The sequence below is a fragment of the Dromaius novaehollandiae genome, chromosome W (genome assembly GCF_036370855.1).
Source record: "Dromaius novaehollandiae isolate bDroNov1 chromosome W, bDroNov1.hap1, whole genome shotgun sequence".
Classification (NCBI taxonomy): Eukaryota; Metazoa; Chordata; class Aves; order Casuariiformes; family Dromaiidae; genus Dromaius; species Dromaius novaehollandiae.
The window spans coordinates 44,451,382-44,469,031 of NC_088130.1; the positions used below are offsets into that span (position 1 = coordinate 44,451,382).

Sequence of the window (17,650 nt, forward strand, 5' to 3'; positions counted from 1 at the left end):
GAGGCGCCGGCTGCCTCCCTCCCTCCCGGCCCGGCTCCCAGCAGGGTGTTTGGGCTCGCTGCCTGCCGCAGGGGCCATCTGCGACGGCAAACCGAGCACCGCTCAGCCCCAGCGGGCGCGGGGCGCCTCCGGGCCCGGCGCGGCCCGCGCAGGCCCCAGGCCGGTGCCCCCTCAGCCGGTGCCCCCACCACTTCGCGACCCCCCCCCGCCATTTCACGGCGGCCGCGGACTCCCTGTGGCGGGGCTCCCCCCGCCATATTAGGCGCGCCCCGCAGCGCCCCCAGCCCCCTCAGCGGCGGGGGACGTGGCCAGGGCCGGCCCCGCCTGGCGCCGGGCCGGTACCGGAGGCCGCGCCCTCCGCCCACTCCTTGCTCAGGTATCAGGCGAAACTGGCCGGGCGTGCGGCAGAGGCGCAGCGCGGCGGGGACGGCGGGAGCATGGCCGGGCGCCGCGGGCTGTGCCTGCTGCTGCTGCTGCTGCTGCTGCTGTGCGCGCTGCTGGGAGCCGCCACGCCCGCAGGTGAGAGCCAAGGCCGGCCGGGCCGCCGCGGGGGTGGGAGCGGGAGCCGCTCGGCGCCGGCCGGCGGGGCAGGGCCGGGCTGGGGGAGCCCGGCGGGGTTCCACGGCTCGGCGGGGGCGGCCGAGGGCTGCTCGAGGGCCGGCTTGGCTGCCCGCGCTGCCGGCGAAGCCCTGCCGTGGGGAGCGCGGCGCAAGGCTGCGCGCTCCGCTCCGCTCGGCAGCGCGGCGCTGGGTGACAGACGCGGTGCGGCCGGAGCGAGCAGCCGGGGGCGGCGGGCGTGCGGGGTCCCGGCGGCCCTTCGGCATCGTGGCGTGGTCGGAGCGAAAAGCTGCCCTCCGGTGCCAAACTGGAGGGAAGAAACAAGCCACAACACGCCGTGCGCAAGTGGCACTGGAGAGCTCGGCATTAACTTTTCCTGCGCGTTCTGCGAAACCTTTGGCCGCTTGCTCTCGCGCCGCCGGGACGTGTCCCGCCGGGCGGTGTCGGTGCCCCCGCGGGGCGGCGGCCGGCTCGGCGGGGAGGCGGCCGTGCGCGCCTCCGAGTCGGTGTGAGCTGCGGGGGGCTGCGGGGCCCCGGTGCGGTGCGGGCCTCGCAATTAGCCGGCCGTGGCACAGGTAACCTGCTCCACCAGCATCGCTTTGAGGAGGTGGTTTCATTCTCAGCTATCAAATTGCCTAGGATATGTAAGAGCCCTTAAAGACCGAGTCTTCGAAATTATTTCCAACTCTGAAAAACTAGGATGTCCTCTCAAGCCTAATGCTTATCTTTGCTAGTTTATATAACTGCATAATGAACATAAATGATTTTAAAAAGAGACAACTATTCACATTTCACTGCCTTAAGGGTCATGTTTCACTACCTTTTATAGTATTGCTGTCTGCACACATGCTCTTTGCACTGTGCTCTCCTGTATTCGTTCCTCCTGTACGTTAGTGCTTATTTACATGATAAACGTGTGTATAAAGGCTGTGTAAATAATGGAGCCAAACTTATGGTAGATCCTATATTTTTTAACAGATAGACACCAGATTTTCAATATATGGTCATCATCTGTGGGCAACTGCATGCCAATAGTAGATGTTCTTATTTTGGTTTATTGTATGATACATTTTGGTTCAGTGATTTAAAGCTAAATTGATAATAAACGGACTTGAAACAAACAAAAAAAAGACCATCTAGCATCTTGTTAAACATCTTTAATTAAATTTGCTTAAAATGCCTAATATTAAACCAGTGCAATTGTGCAAGTCAGGAAAGGCCTTTTGTCTTTTCACTATCTTTTTGAGAACCGTCATGTTTGTGCTGTCTAGAGCCGTTGTAGGTTTTAGTAAAAAAGTGGTACTCACCTTAAAATCTTAAGGAGGTACAAACCAACAGGCTGCTTGCTGCAAATCTTATTGTTCAGAGTGAAGTTTCTGATGCTAACGAGATCATGAATGACTCTTGATGTCAGGTGCAGGACTGTGGGGAAAGGAGTGGCAATTTAGAATCGGCTTTGGGGGGCAAGTAGTCTGCCTAAAAATGCCCTAGCTGGGTGCTTGGTGCTCTGGTGGTGGGAAGTGGGGTGAGCTGGAAGAGTGATGCACGAGAAGTCGGGGGACCTGACTGTGACCGTTTTCAGCAGGCTAATGCTGTTATGGAGTTATGGTGAATCTGTGCTGCAGGTCCAAGAACCAGGGTTATCTTAACCTTAGTCCTGGGTATAGTGAGTATTGCTGCTTCGACCTGAACTAGTTCATTTGGATGCTTTATGCTTTTGTCACTCTTGTATCTGCAGGGAAGGCATAAGCTTTAGTCTGGTATGCAGTAGGTCATATCTTCTGAACAAATGGCAAATGTGTTGAAATAGGTTTTCCTCTTGGGAGGAGAGTATGTCTGTCCCCTTGATGCTAAGGAAGCTTTTCCCGTGGGCAGATTAGCAAGTCAGCTGCATTCTCTGTATGTGAGTCAGTCAGGGTGAAACCATGCTTGGAGGAGAACTCTTCTCAATTGTTATGGAAAACTGAAAGAAGAGAAGGAGTAAGAAGAGGACATAGAAAATGCACATACCTAACAAAGGATTGGTTGCTCTCTCCGAGAGTGCGAACTGCAAAGAGAAACTGGATACTGGAGACGGTTGCCTCCCAGTATGCATGCCGCATGAGCTAACAAAATCTGCCAAGTATCTGCAATCAGAAGTTTTGAGGATGAAAACGAAACATTTCCTACCTAAAATCAGCATAAAACCAAACCTTGATGTCTGAAGTCAAGAATGCCTACTTGGTTTGACTACACATTCAGAAAAAGAACAAAACAAATCTTTGCCTCTATTCTATCACTCTTGGCAAAACTAAGTCGCAAGTTGTGTGTGCGCTAATCAATGTTATTTCATGGAGTTCTTGTTCTTTTGTGTCACCCTGACACTTTAGGCTTTCTTGGTGACACTTTAGGTTTTCTTTGATCATGTTTGTTTACTTTTTCAACCTAGCCTATGAACATCTCTTTCAAAGCGCTGCTTTACATCTGCTCACAAAACATTAATAAGAACAAAGTGGTAGTATTTGCTGTGCCAGTTTTCCACAAAAATTTCAGTGTTTGAAACTGGGAATATGAATAGTATGACTGGAACTTGATAAAACTAACCAGTTATTGATGGACATCTACTTGACATAGCACTGTACACTGCATTTTGCTACTGTACTCTGAGAAGAGCTACCAGCTTACGCTAAAGGGTATGCTTTCAAGTAACTCTGGAACCTTTCTCAGCAAAACTGTAAGCATAAGGAAGGATGCATTGCTTAGCTACTTGTCTTTTACATCTGACGTTTATATAAGCAATGTTATTCAAGCTGGTTTTATGGCTTTTACTATTTGCAGCTTGAGTTAGAAACCTGGTATTCCTGGAATACAGAAGTAAGATTTGTAATCTTTTAACGATATAGCTGACATAATCGTGTCACTTGAAGATCTGAGAGCAGGGCTGGTATAATTCTGCCTTGTCGTAAGTACACCTCATACAGGCCAAAAGGACTCTTTAGCATTCAGGCTTATTTTTGTTAGGACTCTTGTTTTGTTTGTACAATTTAGACGTCCTCAGCATAGACTTCATGTAGTCTACTACAAAGATTTGTTGTGTAATTGTACTGGCAATACCTTACCTCCGTTTCCCAGTGAAGCTTTCCTGTGCCTGGAACTTCAGACCTGTGTTAAATGGAGCTAGCGTTAATTCAGAACACTTATAACTCTAAAGAATGGCTGTATTTTTATACCTCTATAGGAGATCTAGCAGTCTAGACAGGACTTTAATACTGTACATTATACTGCTTAGTAATAACTCTAAAGTAACACCTATCTAAAGTTGTGAGTTTTTTTCTTCTTTTTTAGAAGCTATACTGGAAACATGCATACTCGTGGATTCTTTACATATTTCCTTTGTGAGGATTCTTTTCTTGCACTTTAAAATGTAAAGGTTAAGCATTTTTTGTTTTGAAAAGCAAAGGAGACATCTTTCAGTTCTGTTCATGCCTTGTTGTACACAAACCTACTTGCTCAAGAAGACTCTATATTCCTGTTTTTTATGGCTAAAATCATCCACAAATCTTGACAGAGACTGAGATTAGGTTTTCCCGCAGACGGTCAGGTTTCGTGCGGTTTTGCTTGGCAGGTGTATGATTTATGGGGCAGAGCAAGTTCATGGAAAGTATCCTTTTGTGCAATTAAACTTGTTTTCGCAAGAGGGCTGTTGGGCATGGAAGATGTCACAGGGGGGTTTCTGGACTGAGTCATCTGAAGCCTGTTGTACAAGACGGACATTCGGGAACTGCTGGCTTGCTGATGTGCTTTTATAGGTTCCTGTGGCATTCAAAGAGACAGAGCAAAACGAAGTGAGAGCTTTCGGATGTACAAAGCAATCACAGCTGTCAGCTGTATCAGTTTAGTGATTTGAACCGAAACTGCAGAGATTACCCAACCATTTCGTCTGAACTGAAAGGAGATCCCAGATGATCAGCCCTGTTGCACCTTCATGCACAAAGTTAGTTTGTTCACATTTAAATTCAAGTACAGTGTAGCATGCATCTTTCTTTCCTTGAAGGTCACTTGTTTATAAGCCTTCTGCATTGCATTCTGGCAGTTTCAGTTCAAGCTAGTCTGATTGAGGACAGTATGCTTTCTTTATGCATAACTGGTTTTAAGGCCCTGTCTGAACCGAGGACACTTCTAACTGTACTTGTATTGTAAGCCTGCTGCAAAGTTTTACGAATCCCAGCACTTGGATAATCTGGGTCTGATATGTGAAAGGACAGTGGTGCCGTGGGGTACTTGGAACAGTTTCTGTTGTAACTGTCCTGATGGAAGGAGCACCTGACACCATTTTAATGTGGTATTTTTATATCAGTCATGTGAGGCAGAAAAGCATTTTGGTTGCTGATGTAATCCTTGACTAGGGATATAGCTGTCTTTGGGTAATAAACTAAAATGAAGGGAAGAAAAATTGTCTTTAATTCTTTGGAATAGATTATACTGTCTAGTTGGGAAAAAAACAGCAAAGAAAAAATAGTCTCTACTTCAATAACTTCAGTATTTTTATTTTATTTCTTTATAGAGAGAAATGGAACCAGCAAATCAAAAGGAAGAAGTTTCATTGGCCACATAGTTCCAAATACAAGTAATGCCTCCGGAGAGTCATATGAAGTGGATGACTTTGCAGCAAAAGCCCTTACAGGAAAGCTGACTACAGTTTTTCTTCCCATAGTCTATATCATTGTCTTTGTCGTTGGCTTGCCAAGCAATGCCATGGCTCTCTGGGTCTTTTTTTTCAGAACAAAGAAAAAACATCCTGCTGTGATTTATATGGCTAACCTGGCATTGGCAGACCTTCTCTTTGTTGTCTGGTTCCCCCTGAAGATTGCATACCATGTAAATGGCAATAATTGGCTATTTGGTGAAGGTCTTTGCAAAGTACTTGTTGCATTTTTCTATGGAAATATGTACTGCTCCATTCTTTTTATGACATGTCTCAGTGTGCAGCGGTATTGGGTCATAGTGAACCCCCTAGTGCATTCAAGAAAGAAATCTGAAATTGCATTGGGCATCTCCCTTGCTATCTGGATACTGATTTCGTTGGGCACCATTCCATTGTATCTTGTTAATCAGACTACTTACATTTCACATCTTAACATCACCACCTGCTATGATGTGTTGCCTGCAAATGTTTTGGCTCATGACCTGTTCAATTACTTCCTCTCCCTTGCAATTGGACTCTTCTTATTCCCAGCTCTCCTCACTGCTGTTGCTTACATACTAATGATAAAGACTCTGAATGCTTCCATTTCAGACATAAACACTGGAAAGAAACGAAAAAGAGCAATCAAGCTTATTATTACTGTCCTAGCCATGTATCTCATCTGTTTTACACCCAGCAATGTGCTGCTTGTTGTGCACTATTTACTGCTGAAAACCCATGGCCAGAGTTATTTGTATGTGTCGTACATAACTGCACTGTGTCTTTCTACTCTGAACAGCTGTATTGATCCATTCATCTATTACTATATTTCAAAAGACTTCAGAGACAACCTTAAAAATGCTCTTCTTTGCCGAAGTGTGCGAACAACACGGAGGATGCAAGTCTCTCTCTCATCAGGTAGATATCCCAAGAAATCCAATTCTTATTCTTCAAACTCAAATGGGACAACTAAATCAACCTACTGAGTTGGGAGAGAAATGAACCTTTATTAGTACTGCTTAGAGGATGTAAGTGACAAAGTTATTTTGTGAAAGAGAGTCTGAAGAAAGAAACAGGTTTGCCTTTTGATTCACAGTGAAGTCTTAATTTCAGAACTGGTAACTGCTTACTCTGTATGGAAATCACCAGCAGGTGGACCTTCCTACTAGACTGAAAAAAAATCGTGACATTTCTGATGCTCTACAAAAGTGCTGCTGGCCTTAAAATGAGCTGTGTTTGAAGACATCTTTCTTCAATATCAAAGTTGTTAAAATGCATAACGTCTCTAGAATGTTGTGTACTCTTACTAGTATATTTAATTAACAGAGAAATTCTGTTTTGTTTGGCTTTAACTGTAATATATTAAGCAGTTGAACAGATTGTTTATATAGGACCTTGCTCTGTGTACCTGCTTCCACTGAACGTTATTTGAAACCATAGGGAGAAGGAAAGGAGAATCTATTTCACCATCTCACTGTAGGTCCAGCAGCATGACTGTTTATTATCCATAGTATACTCTAATATTATATTGTTTTCCAAGTTTTCATGTTGTATAACTAACATGGTAGAAGCCTGGTAGGGTTATCCTATTGAGCTGGCAAGCCGAACTTATTATCGGCTAGCACCGAGATAAATAAAATGTGTGAGCTGAGATTATAAACGTAGTCAAACTGTTACTTAACACTTGCCAGTACGTGATCTTAAATGGAGTTATTTAACAAAGTTCTGATGAATAGCTACTTAATTTTTGTATGATGTCTTATATTTTTTAAGATATATAAATAAGACTTTTTTATAACACGTTTGAGTGGGGTGTTTTCTTTTATGCTATCAAACACTTTTCAATATGCTGCGTAGTTCCAGTTTGCATTACCTTGTTTCAGGGAACAAAGGTGTTATTCGTAAGAGTGAATTAGAATTCTGACAGAACCGTAGCTGTAACATGTAAATGGGTTGAGTAAAATCATCTAATGCTGCATTTCAGTAGAGCAAAACTTTCCTAAAAAGAGGTCAGTACGGGGAACAGAGAGCTAAAAGGAAACAAGCTGCAACTGTGGAGAAGTAACAAGATACCGAATTTCAGACCTGTTGAATTTCCAAGGTATCTTAAATCCTCCTCTCCCATCCACAGTATGTGTGACCACTCAGGAATGTGAAATCATGTTTATTTTTAATCTGAAAAGCTGATGGGTATAGGTTTGGTGGTAGGATTTAAATGCATTCTTTCAAATTTTGCACTCCTGATAAGTTTCACCAAGTGCACTAGTATCAGTGACCTATCTGAGCCTGAGTTATAAGTGGGTCCTTTTAAACACAGCCAAACAGAAAAGTCTTTGGTCCAAAGAGTAGTCTGAGACAACTGGTATATAGATGGGAAACATTCACCATTTTAAATACGGAGAGTAAGGAAGGGGAGCTTCCTTATCCTGTGTGTGCAATAAACAGAATATGGGAATGTCCTTTCCCTTGCTGAAGAGCCAAGTCCATGTGCTTCCCACTGTAGATTCAGTAATGAGTAACACCACGGAAGGGCATCCCATCCGTGCGATGGAATGCTACCAGTGTCCTGCCGGGAGTCCAAGGGTTGCAGATTGTATGCAGTAAAGGTTGCGAACTGTGTATGTGTGCCTACGTAATACCACAAGGGTATATCGCCTGTGATTTGTGGATGGCTGTTAAATTGCTGAAAAACGATATGCTTAATGTAGCAGTCTTATGGAGGACTTGGTGAATCTGTCATCTTATATAGCAGTTTATATTGACTTCAATATATCTAAAACGTTTCCTTCTCTAACTTCCCGTCAGTGAGAGCATAGCTTTCTCAGTGCATTGTGCAGCTTCACTTGCTTTGTTCCACACCAGACTATTAAAAATTTCTCTAACCCGATTTAGTGGTTTCAGTTCCAGATTCTACTGTTTTCACTATCATAAGATGCATTTCTTATCATTATGTAATTAGAAGTGCTCCAAATAAGGCAAGTATCTATACTGTCTCTCTTTCTCCTTTCTTGTCACTGGTGGAATCAGAGTTGGGGACTATCAAACAATTGCATCACTCTGCTGCAGTTCATGCAAAGGGGAGTCTTGGTCTGCTTTACCTCTTTTCCTTTCTAGCCTTCCTTGCTTGTGGATTGAGAAAGTAGGTTGCAAAGAAGAATCTTTTGTCTTTTATATGCAGTAATAGTGGAGGTCTGCCAGTGACATGCATAACAGTTAGATATTACTAGAGTGTAGTTAAAAGCTTCTTGAGGAAAGCTTTAATTAATACAACAATTTTAAAAAGAGGCATACTTTAGAGTAATTACTGTTCAGGGAGCCCACAACCATCTAGGTGAAGCTTATTCCTTCAGACTGTTCTCACAGGGAGCTAAAAACATATTTTTACTCATTTCTTTTTTTAATGTGGACTAATACTGTCTTTTCTGCTTTTCCTTCCTTTTTTAGCGACATTATGTGGCTTTGTGTCTTATCTGGGGGGGGAGTGAGGAATCTGTTTTCTACTGCATGTGAGCAAGCAACTTCCTCTGCATCAGACTCTTGTGCAGTTAGGAGGAGAAGAACGGGTACTGAGAATTTAATCAAGTATCCAACTGCTTTTGCAATCTGTATCCTCTAAACAGTGCTGCAGGTGTGTCTTACTTTGCTGCAATCCAAGCACAATGAAGAGTAAACTAATCTCTGTATAAAGAATAGGAACCCTTACTAGGTTTGTTTTGTTCTTTTACCTCTCTTTGAAATGGAGACAAATTGTGGGCATGTAAATGCTAGCTTTTGATATGAGGAGTTTTACCATTTCTAGCTGCAATGCAAATCCTCATCCTGAATTTAGTATGAAGGGTCAATTCTGCTCCCATTAATGGAGTAGGTAAGCTGGGCTGGGTGTCTGTGGTACAGAATGGAGTAAAAAGGTTGCAAAGATCAATGAAACGTACATATGGTTGAAGTGCCTTAACTCGTTATTATTAGAGGGTTGTCATGCCACAATAGTGTTTCTTTTCTTCCCCTCCTTTCTTGAGCACTGGTTATTATGCAGCCGAGTGGTAAAGCAGGTTAGGGAACCGATTCAGCTGAAAACTAGCACTAAAGAAAATGATTAATTAAAATTAAAGAAATCTGAATCATCTCCTTGAATTGGCAATTGTGTGTCTGTGCAGCTGGGGCAAGAGTATGTAGCCCAGGAGGGTGGAAGTGGCTGCTTAACTCTTCTTTTGGAACTGTACTCTCAGGCAGGATTGATTGGTATAAAGGTGGTTGTCTTCAACTATTAATAAATATATTCTTAATCAGTGAGGGTGTTAATCTGGAATGTAGGCACTAAAAGATGCCCCACACCCCCAACCCCCCACCCCCCAAAAAAACCCACTCCCCATCTGTGGCCATTTTAAGGTTTAGATATTACAAAAATGATCTGTATAATATCCATGGAAGTGAGTGGGTGCTGGAAATCAGTTTAATTTAGGTGCATAGTGCCATAGTTTCACAAACAGCTCAGGCAAGTGCTGCAGCTGAAAGGTGTGGTCTAGTCTTTCCTCTCACCCGATTGCTTGAGAAGTATTTGCTTGTACTGTCACAAACCTATGTGGCCTTGTGGTGCATTGAATCAGTGAACAGTTTTGGGTTAAAGTTAAACCAGGAGCAGAGAGGGAGGAGAAGGTTCCTTCTGACTTGGAGCAGCTTTCGTCTGGTTTGTTGGACGAGCAGAGGGGAAGACTGCACCTCTCACCATCAGCACTGGCTTGCACTGTGAAACTACAGAGCAAGTTTAAGTGTATGAGCTGTAAGGTCTCTGCCTATCCTCCGAAGCAGCCGAGAGCAAGCCTTTCAGACCAGAGGAGCGGCTCTGCTGGCTCAGAGCAAGACTCTGCCCAGCAGCAGCCGAGTTTATCAGCTGGCCTATGGCTTTAGAGGTCTGCAGGATGACAAGGTGTCGAGGAATGTGTCAAAAAAACAGGCAGAACTGCTGCATGGGGCACTTGGCCAACATACCAGATTCACCTAAGATGTCAGCAGGGAAGGCTGTGACTTTGCACCATGGGAGTGATACATCGTGGAACTGCTGAAATGTACTCTGAAATTCATTAAAAAAAAAAAAGAAAAAAAAGAAAGGCTGGAGGAGCTAAGTAACATGTTGCACTCTGTGAGAAGAGCTGCTGCAAAGGAGGGTTAAGCTGTAACTCTACATTCACAGCAGCAACAAAAAAGTAGCTACAGGCAAGTACCTAGAGAAGAATAGAAACAACAGTAATATGTATCATATCTCCCCCTTCCTCTTTTCTTCTGTTTTTTTTTTTGGTTTTTGGTTTTTTGGCTTTGAACCTGGATCCATGATCCTCATTTATTGCTCTTGGTTCTTATATGGGAAGAGGATGGAACAAATCCCTCACTGCCTTGTCTGTACCGCCTGTGATTTTTTTAGGCTTCTTTTATATCCTCTCTCTCAGCTGTTTTTCAAGTTGAAGAGTCCTAGCCTATTCAGTCGTTCCTGATACAGACCCCATTTGAAGCACTGGATAATCCTGTTGCCTTTCTCTGAGCCCTTTGCATTCCAGTACACTGTCACCAAGCTGTATGCAGTATTCAAGCCATAGATGACCCAATGATGGCTTCTGTTTTGTTCCCTGTTGTTTTCCTTATAGCCCCTAACATTTGCTTTGTTTTTTTTTTTTTTTTATTCCTATTTAGCACTGAGTTGATGTTTTCATGTAACTACTTACAACTTCAGCATCTCACTCCTGAGTGGTTACAGTCACTTTGCAACTCATAGCTTTATGTGTCAAGCTAAGATGCTTTTCCTTCACACACCTCACTTTACACTTATCTTTATTGAGCTTCATCTGCCAGTTTATTGCTCAGTCAGTCTTGCAAGGTTCATCTGCAATTTTTTGCAGTCTGCTTTAGTCCTTATTATTTTGAATAGCTTTGTGTCCTCAGCAGACTTTTCATACCTCACGGCTCAACCCTTTTCAGACCATTTATGAATATGCAGAGGAGTACAGGTCCAGAACTCCACTGGTGATCTCCCTATGTTGTGAAAACAGACCATTTTCTGCTGCCCTTTGTTTCCCATCTTGTAATCAGTTACTTAACCATGAGACGACTTTCCCTCTTATTTCATGGCTTCTTAGATTTCTTTAAAAGCCTTTGGGAAATCCAAAGTCAGACTTCCCTTTACAAGAACAATGATGACTCTTTCCAGGAAGATTCAGAAGTTCCTTAATGTTGTCCTTTATTATAGACTCTATAATAAAGGCTAATCTGCCAAATACAGATTTTGGGCTTGCAGGACTGTAGTTCCCTGGACCCCCAGAACCTTTTCTAAAATTATAGATTATAGCACTGGCACCCAGTGTTGGAAATGTTGGCAAGAGGCAACACACTTCTGTTAGTAATTCAACTGTTTTGTCCCTGAGTTCTCTTAGAACTCCTTGATGAATCCAGGCCCATCAATTTTGGTATTCATTTTGTCTAACTAACAACAATTTAATGATTGAAGACATGTAGCATGTGTCTAGAGGTGTAGCTGTCCTGGGGATTGAGTAGTGTAATGCCTACCTACCTTTAGAGGCCTTTGGGACTCATGGTTCATTGGGGAAGTATTTGGTCTGGTACATGCACTCTGAATGTAGTTAACATACAGCAATAACATCAAGTTCAGTGCAAGCACAGTAGTCACGGCCATTTTGACTCAAAAACAGCCAGAAGAGGATACGGCACGTATATTTTGTCTCATGGATGATAACCTTCTGTAGGTTTGGAGATAAACATTCTCCAGGTGCTGTTTGCTGGCAAGACCAGTACAACAAGCTGACTATGTAGTCAATTCTCTTTTATCTAGGCCAAAGGGGATGGAGGTACTTTGGATAATGGAAAAATAACTAGTGATTGTGAAGGGTGCATTGAGTGCAGTGCAGAGATGCTGGGCTGATTTGCTTGCAGGACTAGCTGATACAGTGCTAGCCTGTATAACATAAGCTTCACAGTCATTTAAGTGTGCCTGCAGCAGCTTCCCTGGTTGCCTGGTTCTTGGTTGGCCAGGGAAAGGGGGGAAGGCACATCTGGTTCATGCCCAGTGCTGTGCTTGCATGGAGGTAGCTTGGATTCATAGCTGTGTTGGAGTTCATAAAGCACCTGGAATTGTTAGTGCTGGGACATGTGGTGCAGAGACACCAGAACAGAGTCAGCTCAAGGCTGCCAACACCTATTAGCACTAGCTGGGAGTACCTTTGATGTAACTGAGTTAGTAAATTCTGTCTGAGCCAAGCTCCAGTGTCTGCACTTCAATGTAATGGCTGCAAAGATATGTATGCAAATGCAAAGATAATTAGAATTTGACTGTGCATCTGGGCCAGGTGTCTCCACTTCCATCTCTTGTGTACCCTGCTTCCCTGTCCCCTATGCTGCTAACCGTTAAATGCTGTGTGCTACTCGAGTGAGCTTATCTTGAAAGCTGACCTAGGTGTTGTGCTTTGCCACAACAATCTCACAGCCCTCAGAAAGCCCAAGGGAGAGAGTAGGTGTGATCTCTGATTGCCAGAGCCATACTAGCAAGAGTCCTAATGTAGCTGTAACCCAGAGACTGCACTTTTACTAGTAGAACTTGCTCCCCTGGTATCCATGGGATTATTATGCTGGTTGTGAAGCACAGTTCTGCTGCTAAAGTTGTATCAGCATTTGGAGTGCTTTACCTGTACGGTCTAGCACGCTCATCACATAGACTAAGCCTTATTCCTCTGTTTGTTCTGAAGAAGTTAATAATATGCAGTAACAAGCATTAATGAGCTTCTGTGTAATGAGGCAAGACAACAAAGAGTGGGAGGAGAAGAAGAGCCTATGTGTGACCCGCCTGCATCTGGGAGGTAAGAGAAATCACTCGGTAGGGTAACAACCCTCAGCTCTGTCAGTTGGTTGCTTCCATGTAAGGCAGCCCCAATGACATGTCAGTTAAAGCAGACAACTCTGTGGAAACAGTGGACAGAGAGTGATGCTGTCCCTCATTTATGGCAGTTCTGAAAATCTATGTGTAAAAATTCTTAAGGTTGGCAGGATCTTAACTGTCAAACCTTGCATGCATCAGGTGACAAGTGCTGTGGCTGAGAATGAAGTTTGAGCTGGCACTTGGGTGGATGTCTAGTGCAATTAACAGTTACATTTCTTTCAGTGACTGCACTTCAACCTTGTGCTTCAGCTTCAAGAAGCAAACTGCTGGGAATTGAGTGTTCAGCACATGTAAGTTTGAGCATATAGGACGGTTTATTTGATTTTTTTCCTCCCCATTAGAGTGCTTGTCAGTCTCAGAGCCTGGGTGTACACAGGAAGGAAGTGATGTGTGGATGTGTTTTTGCAATGAGGGATGTTGTCAGCCTTTGTGTATTCTCTGCGTTGTGTTTGAATTCAGGATAGTGTTTCTGGTGCTGTGTTTTAGCAGCAGGGCACATGCTTTCCCCCTGCTGAATGTCTGTGCTGGGGACTGCACTGCCACATAATCCACTGCAGGATGTGGGGAAGTAGAGCCCATTTGCACTGGGCCTTTGGAGAGGTTGACCTGCTGAATAAAAGGAAATGAGGGAAATAAATAGCTCACAGAACATAAATAATTCTTTTTCTAAAAAAGATGCAATGAGTAGAGGGAGTTTTCTGAAGAAGGAGGAGTCCCAAAGTGTGTCCTATGTCATGCATTCCCAAAAGACAGGCAGGATATGACGAAGACACAAGAAGGAATAGATCAGTCAATCAGCAGTGTCAGCTGGGAAGGGAACACGACACTCTAGTGCTCTCTGGAGTCTGGCAGGCAGTGACTCAGGACTAGTGTATGCTTAAAGTTTGACATGCCATGACCCCTTGACATTTGATCTTTGAATCCCAGTGAGGCAAACCTGTTTGTTTTTCTGCGAGTGAATGAACTGAGCAACACGGTTCACAGTCAAAATCACTGATGTCTCCGTATTCCCTTCTGGAGTACAATAGGGGCAGCTGGTAATGCCAATGTATTGTGGTGATGCTATTTGTGAGATGGGCAGAGGGTGCTATTGCTGTGTACAGTGATTTGATGGTAAAATACGATCGTAAAATGAAATTGTGGAATTGCCCTGTCATAATTTATGAGTACTGTATTGTGTATATTGGATTGGTTAGCTGGAAGCTCACCATGTGGCTATGTACAGTTACATTAGCAGACTCACTGTGAAACAGGAAGGGAAGGAAAATGGTGGTTCTGGTAAGACGCTCCTGAATAAAAGTCTGAGTTGTTGCTGGCCAGTGGGTGAGTTGCTGAGCCTGAGGAGCCTCACTGACCTCCCAGAGTGTCCACCTGCGTAGGTGTCTGATGAGTAGGGTCAGTCACTGATGGCACAGAGGAACTCTCTGAGATGATCACTGTTAAGGTGGTCCTCGGGGTGCTGTTCTGGCTGATGTCTCTGAAGAGCAAAGATGGCTTTGCTCTGCTTTACTATTGGAGGATGTAGAGCTGGCTCCAGTGTAGATAAAATTCAACCCACGGTGAGCTTTCCAAAATTAAATCTGTGGTAGTAGCCAAGCAGGTGCTGGAGAAGCAGGAGGCGAGAGAGAAGAGAGGGAGAGAATGATTCCACAGTTCCCTTCACAAGTCCTCATCCCCGACTTCAGATGGCCTTGGGGCTTGTTATGAGGAGGGCCTTTACACCACCACAGTGAGGCAAGGTAGCACTGCCTGACCTACTTATGACAAACAGAAAATATACTTTTGGTATGAGTTGCCAGCTTCCACTGGGCACTTCCACAAGATGTGAGACTCCTTTCCCCTCACCTTCCTAGGGTATGGTACTGTAGGCCACTTTCTCTTCACTTAAGATCCTCCACTTTCTCCTGTTGCTGGCATATGGGACCCTACTTTCACCTCTAACAAGACCCTCACTCCAGTCCTCATTGCAAGGAAGGAATCTCATTATAGACAGTCGTCTTTGCAGACATCTCTGTCTGTTCTGGCTCTGCCAGGGGGACGTGAACACATTTGTCAGACTGGGTAGGGAGCATGAATGGTGCTGGATATGAGGCGTGGCATGTATCCTATCGGTAGGTCATGATGTTTTGGAGGAAGAGTTTTCCCCTGCTTCTGCAGCAAGAGGCTGTTTGCAGATGCCTGGTTTGCTCAAGGCAGCACATGGAGTAGTCTCTGAAGTCCCTCAATGCCCGTATGAGGAGGAGGATGCTCTTCTGAGCCAGCGTGTGGAGGCCCTGGCCCATGACAGCCTTCAGTAACAACGCCTTCTTTGGTAACTCCATGTAATGGTGGGGTCTGGCTTGCTGATAGGGAAGGGCTTGGCTCTAGGACATGGTACAGCATGGAGCACTATGGCCAGAAGCAGGGAAATGGCGATGCCCGGCACTGCTGCTACAGGCCGCAGCGTCCACTGCCCACACTTCAAATCGAGATAGTAGGGCTTTAGATAAAAGAGATTTCAGCAGCCCTGTTGTTTCACGATCTCTTTTTCTTTCTTATGAGGTTTTACATTTAAACAAATTAAGGACAAATAATTACCGTAGACACACTGTTGGTCACAGGATCCCCAAAGGTGCTGAAACCAGACCCGTCAGACCTGCTAGGGAGGAACAGGGGCTCCACAGGGCAATGTGGCCTGGGAGCCATTTGGGGGGGCTTGCCTACACAGTGGGGATACCTAACTGTGCACTGACCTATACAGGTATCATATGCTAGCTAATTCACAGGTTCTCTTAGCATGCACCCAGAGTCCCTTTGTGTGGGGCAGTTTATTCCCTTTTAAGAGCAGAGCAAGCTCCTCACAGCTAGCTGGGAGTTGGGAGGGGAGTCGCACATCTCTGTTTCGGTATTTAAACATCCTATATGGGTAGGAAGGGCAGTTCAGCACATCTGACCTAACGGCCTCCCTCCTTCCTCCCAGAGCATCTACCCCTCCATTCACTTACACAAGGAGCTGAGGCTGCTGAGTAGGAGTCAGAGGTGTAAGTATCTCCTTGACTCTCGGTGCAGGGTGTTTCTGTGCAATAGAACATTCACTGTAAATTTGCACCCTCACTTTTGCACATTAACTTCCTAGCTTGGGAAAACTTGTAGTATGGGGAAATCTCTTAGTACCATATCAGCGGAGAAAGGGCACAAAGCATGACGTGGGAGTGTGAGTTCTCAGACAAAGGGCAGAGATGCCTGTAAGGTATCAGCCAAGCTGCCTGTCCAAATTCAGTAGAATTAGTGACGTTCAGGGTCTGACAGAGAACACTGTTCTTCAGCTGCAGTTTGAGGGGATGAAATTTTAAATAGAGAATCACATTTTGTTTTGTTTTCCTAAAAACAGCAAAAAGCTGATACTGTGATTGAAAGCTCCCTCTTCTGTTTCTAGCTGATACTGCACATTGTCTTTAACAAATGGACAAATGGGAAGGACTTAACACAGGTTTTCTTGTGCTGTGCAGATAGTTTTGTAATGGTCCATTTCACAACACACAAAAATATCTGATGTTAAAGAAGGAGAAGCAGCACTTAACAGATGATATTAAATATCCTTCTTAAGCTTAAGATCAGGGAAGCAGATTGCCTGGGACAGATACAGGTCTCCTATAAGGTACCTTCTGAAGCAGGATATTCTGATGATATCATCCAGTCTCTCTCTTTTTTTCTGATCTAAAACTTTGTTAAATTGAAATCTTCCAAGCACAGTCCTATCTGAACAAGAAGAGGTATTGTTGTTTATCTCCTGTCATCCCCAGCTCTCTGAAATAATATGACATGCAGAATTTTTTTCAGCAATTGTTGATTTTTTCATTATTTTCACACCCTGTGTGAGGTTTGCCATTGTGGAGAGTGCCCCTTGACCTGTAGATGTCTGGCTGTAACTGAGTGCCTGTTTACCCAGGGCCATTGTAGCTACAAATAACTGCGCTGCTGAAAGGTGGTAACTCAGGCTGCTTCCCAAGTTGAGAGTAGACTTAAGTAAGAAACAAATGTATTTCTTATGTAAGAAATGAATCTTTTCAACCCTCTGAGTGAGGGCAGAGTCCCATTTGTACATTTTTGACCAGTCTTCCATGAAGAATTGTAATACTCTTGCAAGATGCTGCAAGAACATTTCTGTTTGGTATCAAAGGCAGGACTAAGGCTGGAAGGCAGCTTTGGAGCTACGACCCATCATCTCAGGCGAGTCGGGGTAGTTGAGAGTGGTGGACCCGTCCAGTCAGTGGGGCTCTTTGAAATGCTGTGTTATTAAAGGAGATGGTGAGAGCATCTGCCTTTCATTTTACCGCAAATTTCTCTTGATAGTAAATTCCAGAATGAAGAATGGGGAGCACAAACAAAAAAATTTAGATGCTTGTAATATCATTATTTAAGAGCTTTCCATGGGTCAGTAACAGCTGTAATCTTGGCTGTTAGAAAGTTATTGTTCATTTACTCAGTGAGTGATGTAATTTTACTTAGATGCC

General features: G+C 44.2%; 1 protein-coding gene across 1 annotated transcript; it reads left to right on the forward strand.

Annotated features, from left to right (window-relative positions):
• Positions 1–266: 266 nt before the first annotated feature.
• LOC135324213 (proteinase-activated receptor 2-like) lies at positions 267–7,021 on the forward strand. Its single transcript, XM_064499979.1, has 2 exons — positions 267–519; positions 5,102–7,021. Exons 1-2 carry the CDS (start codon positions 438–440, stop codon positions 6,205–6,207), a joined length of 1,188 nt encoding a protein of 395 aa, XP_064356049.1. The 5' UTR covers positions 267–437; the 3' UTR covers positions 6,208–7,021.
• The last annotated feature ends 10,629 nt before the right edge of the window (positions 7,022–17,650 follow it).

Bases quoted from the DNA above. Each gene is read 5' to 3' on its own strand.
- LOC135324213 (XM_064499979.1), top strand. From the start codon at position 438: ATGGCCGGGCGCCGCGGGCTGTGCCTGCTGCTGCTGCTGCTGCTGCTG. The intron at 520-5,101 runs GTGAGAGCCAAG...ATTTCTTTATAG, and splicing joins GGGAGCCGCCACGCCCGCAG to AGAGAAATGGAACCAGCAAA.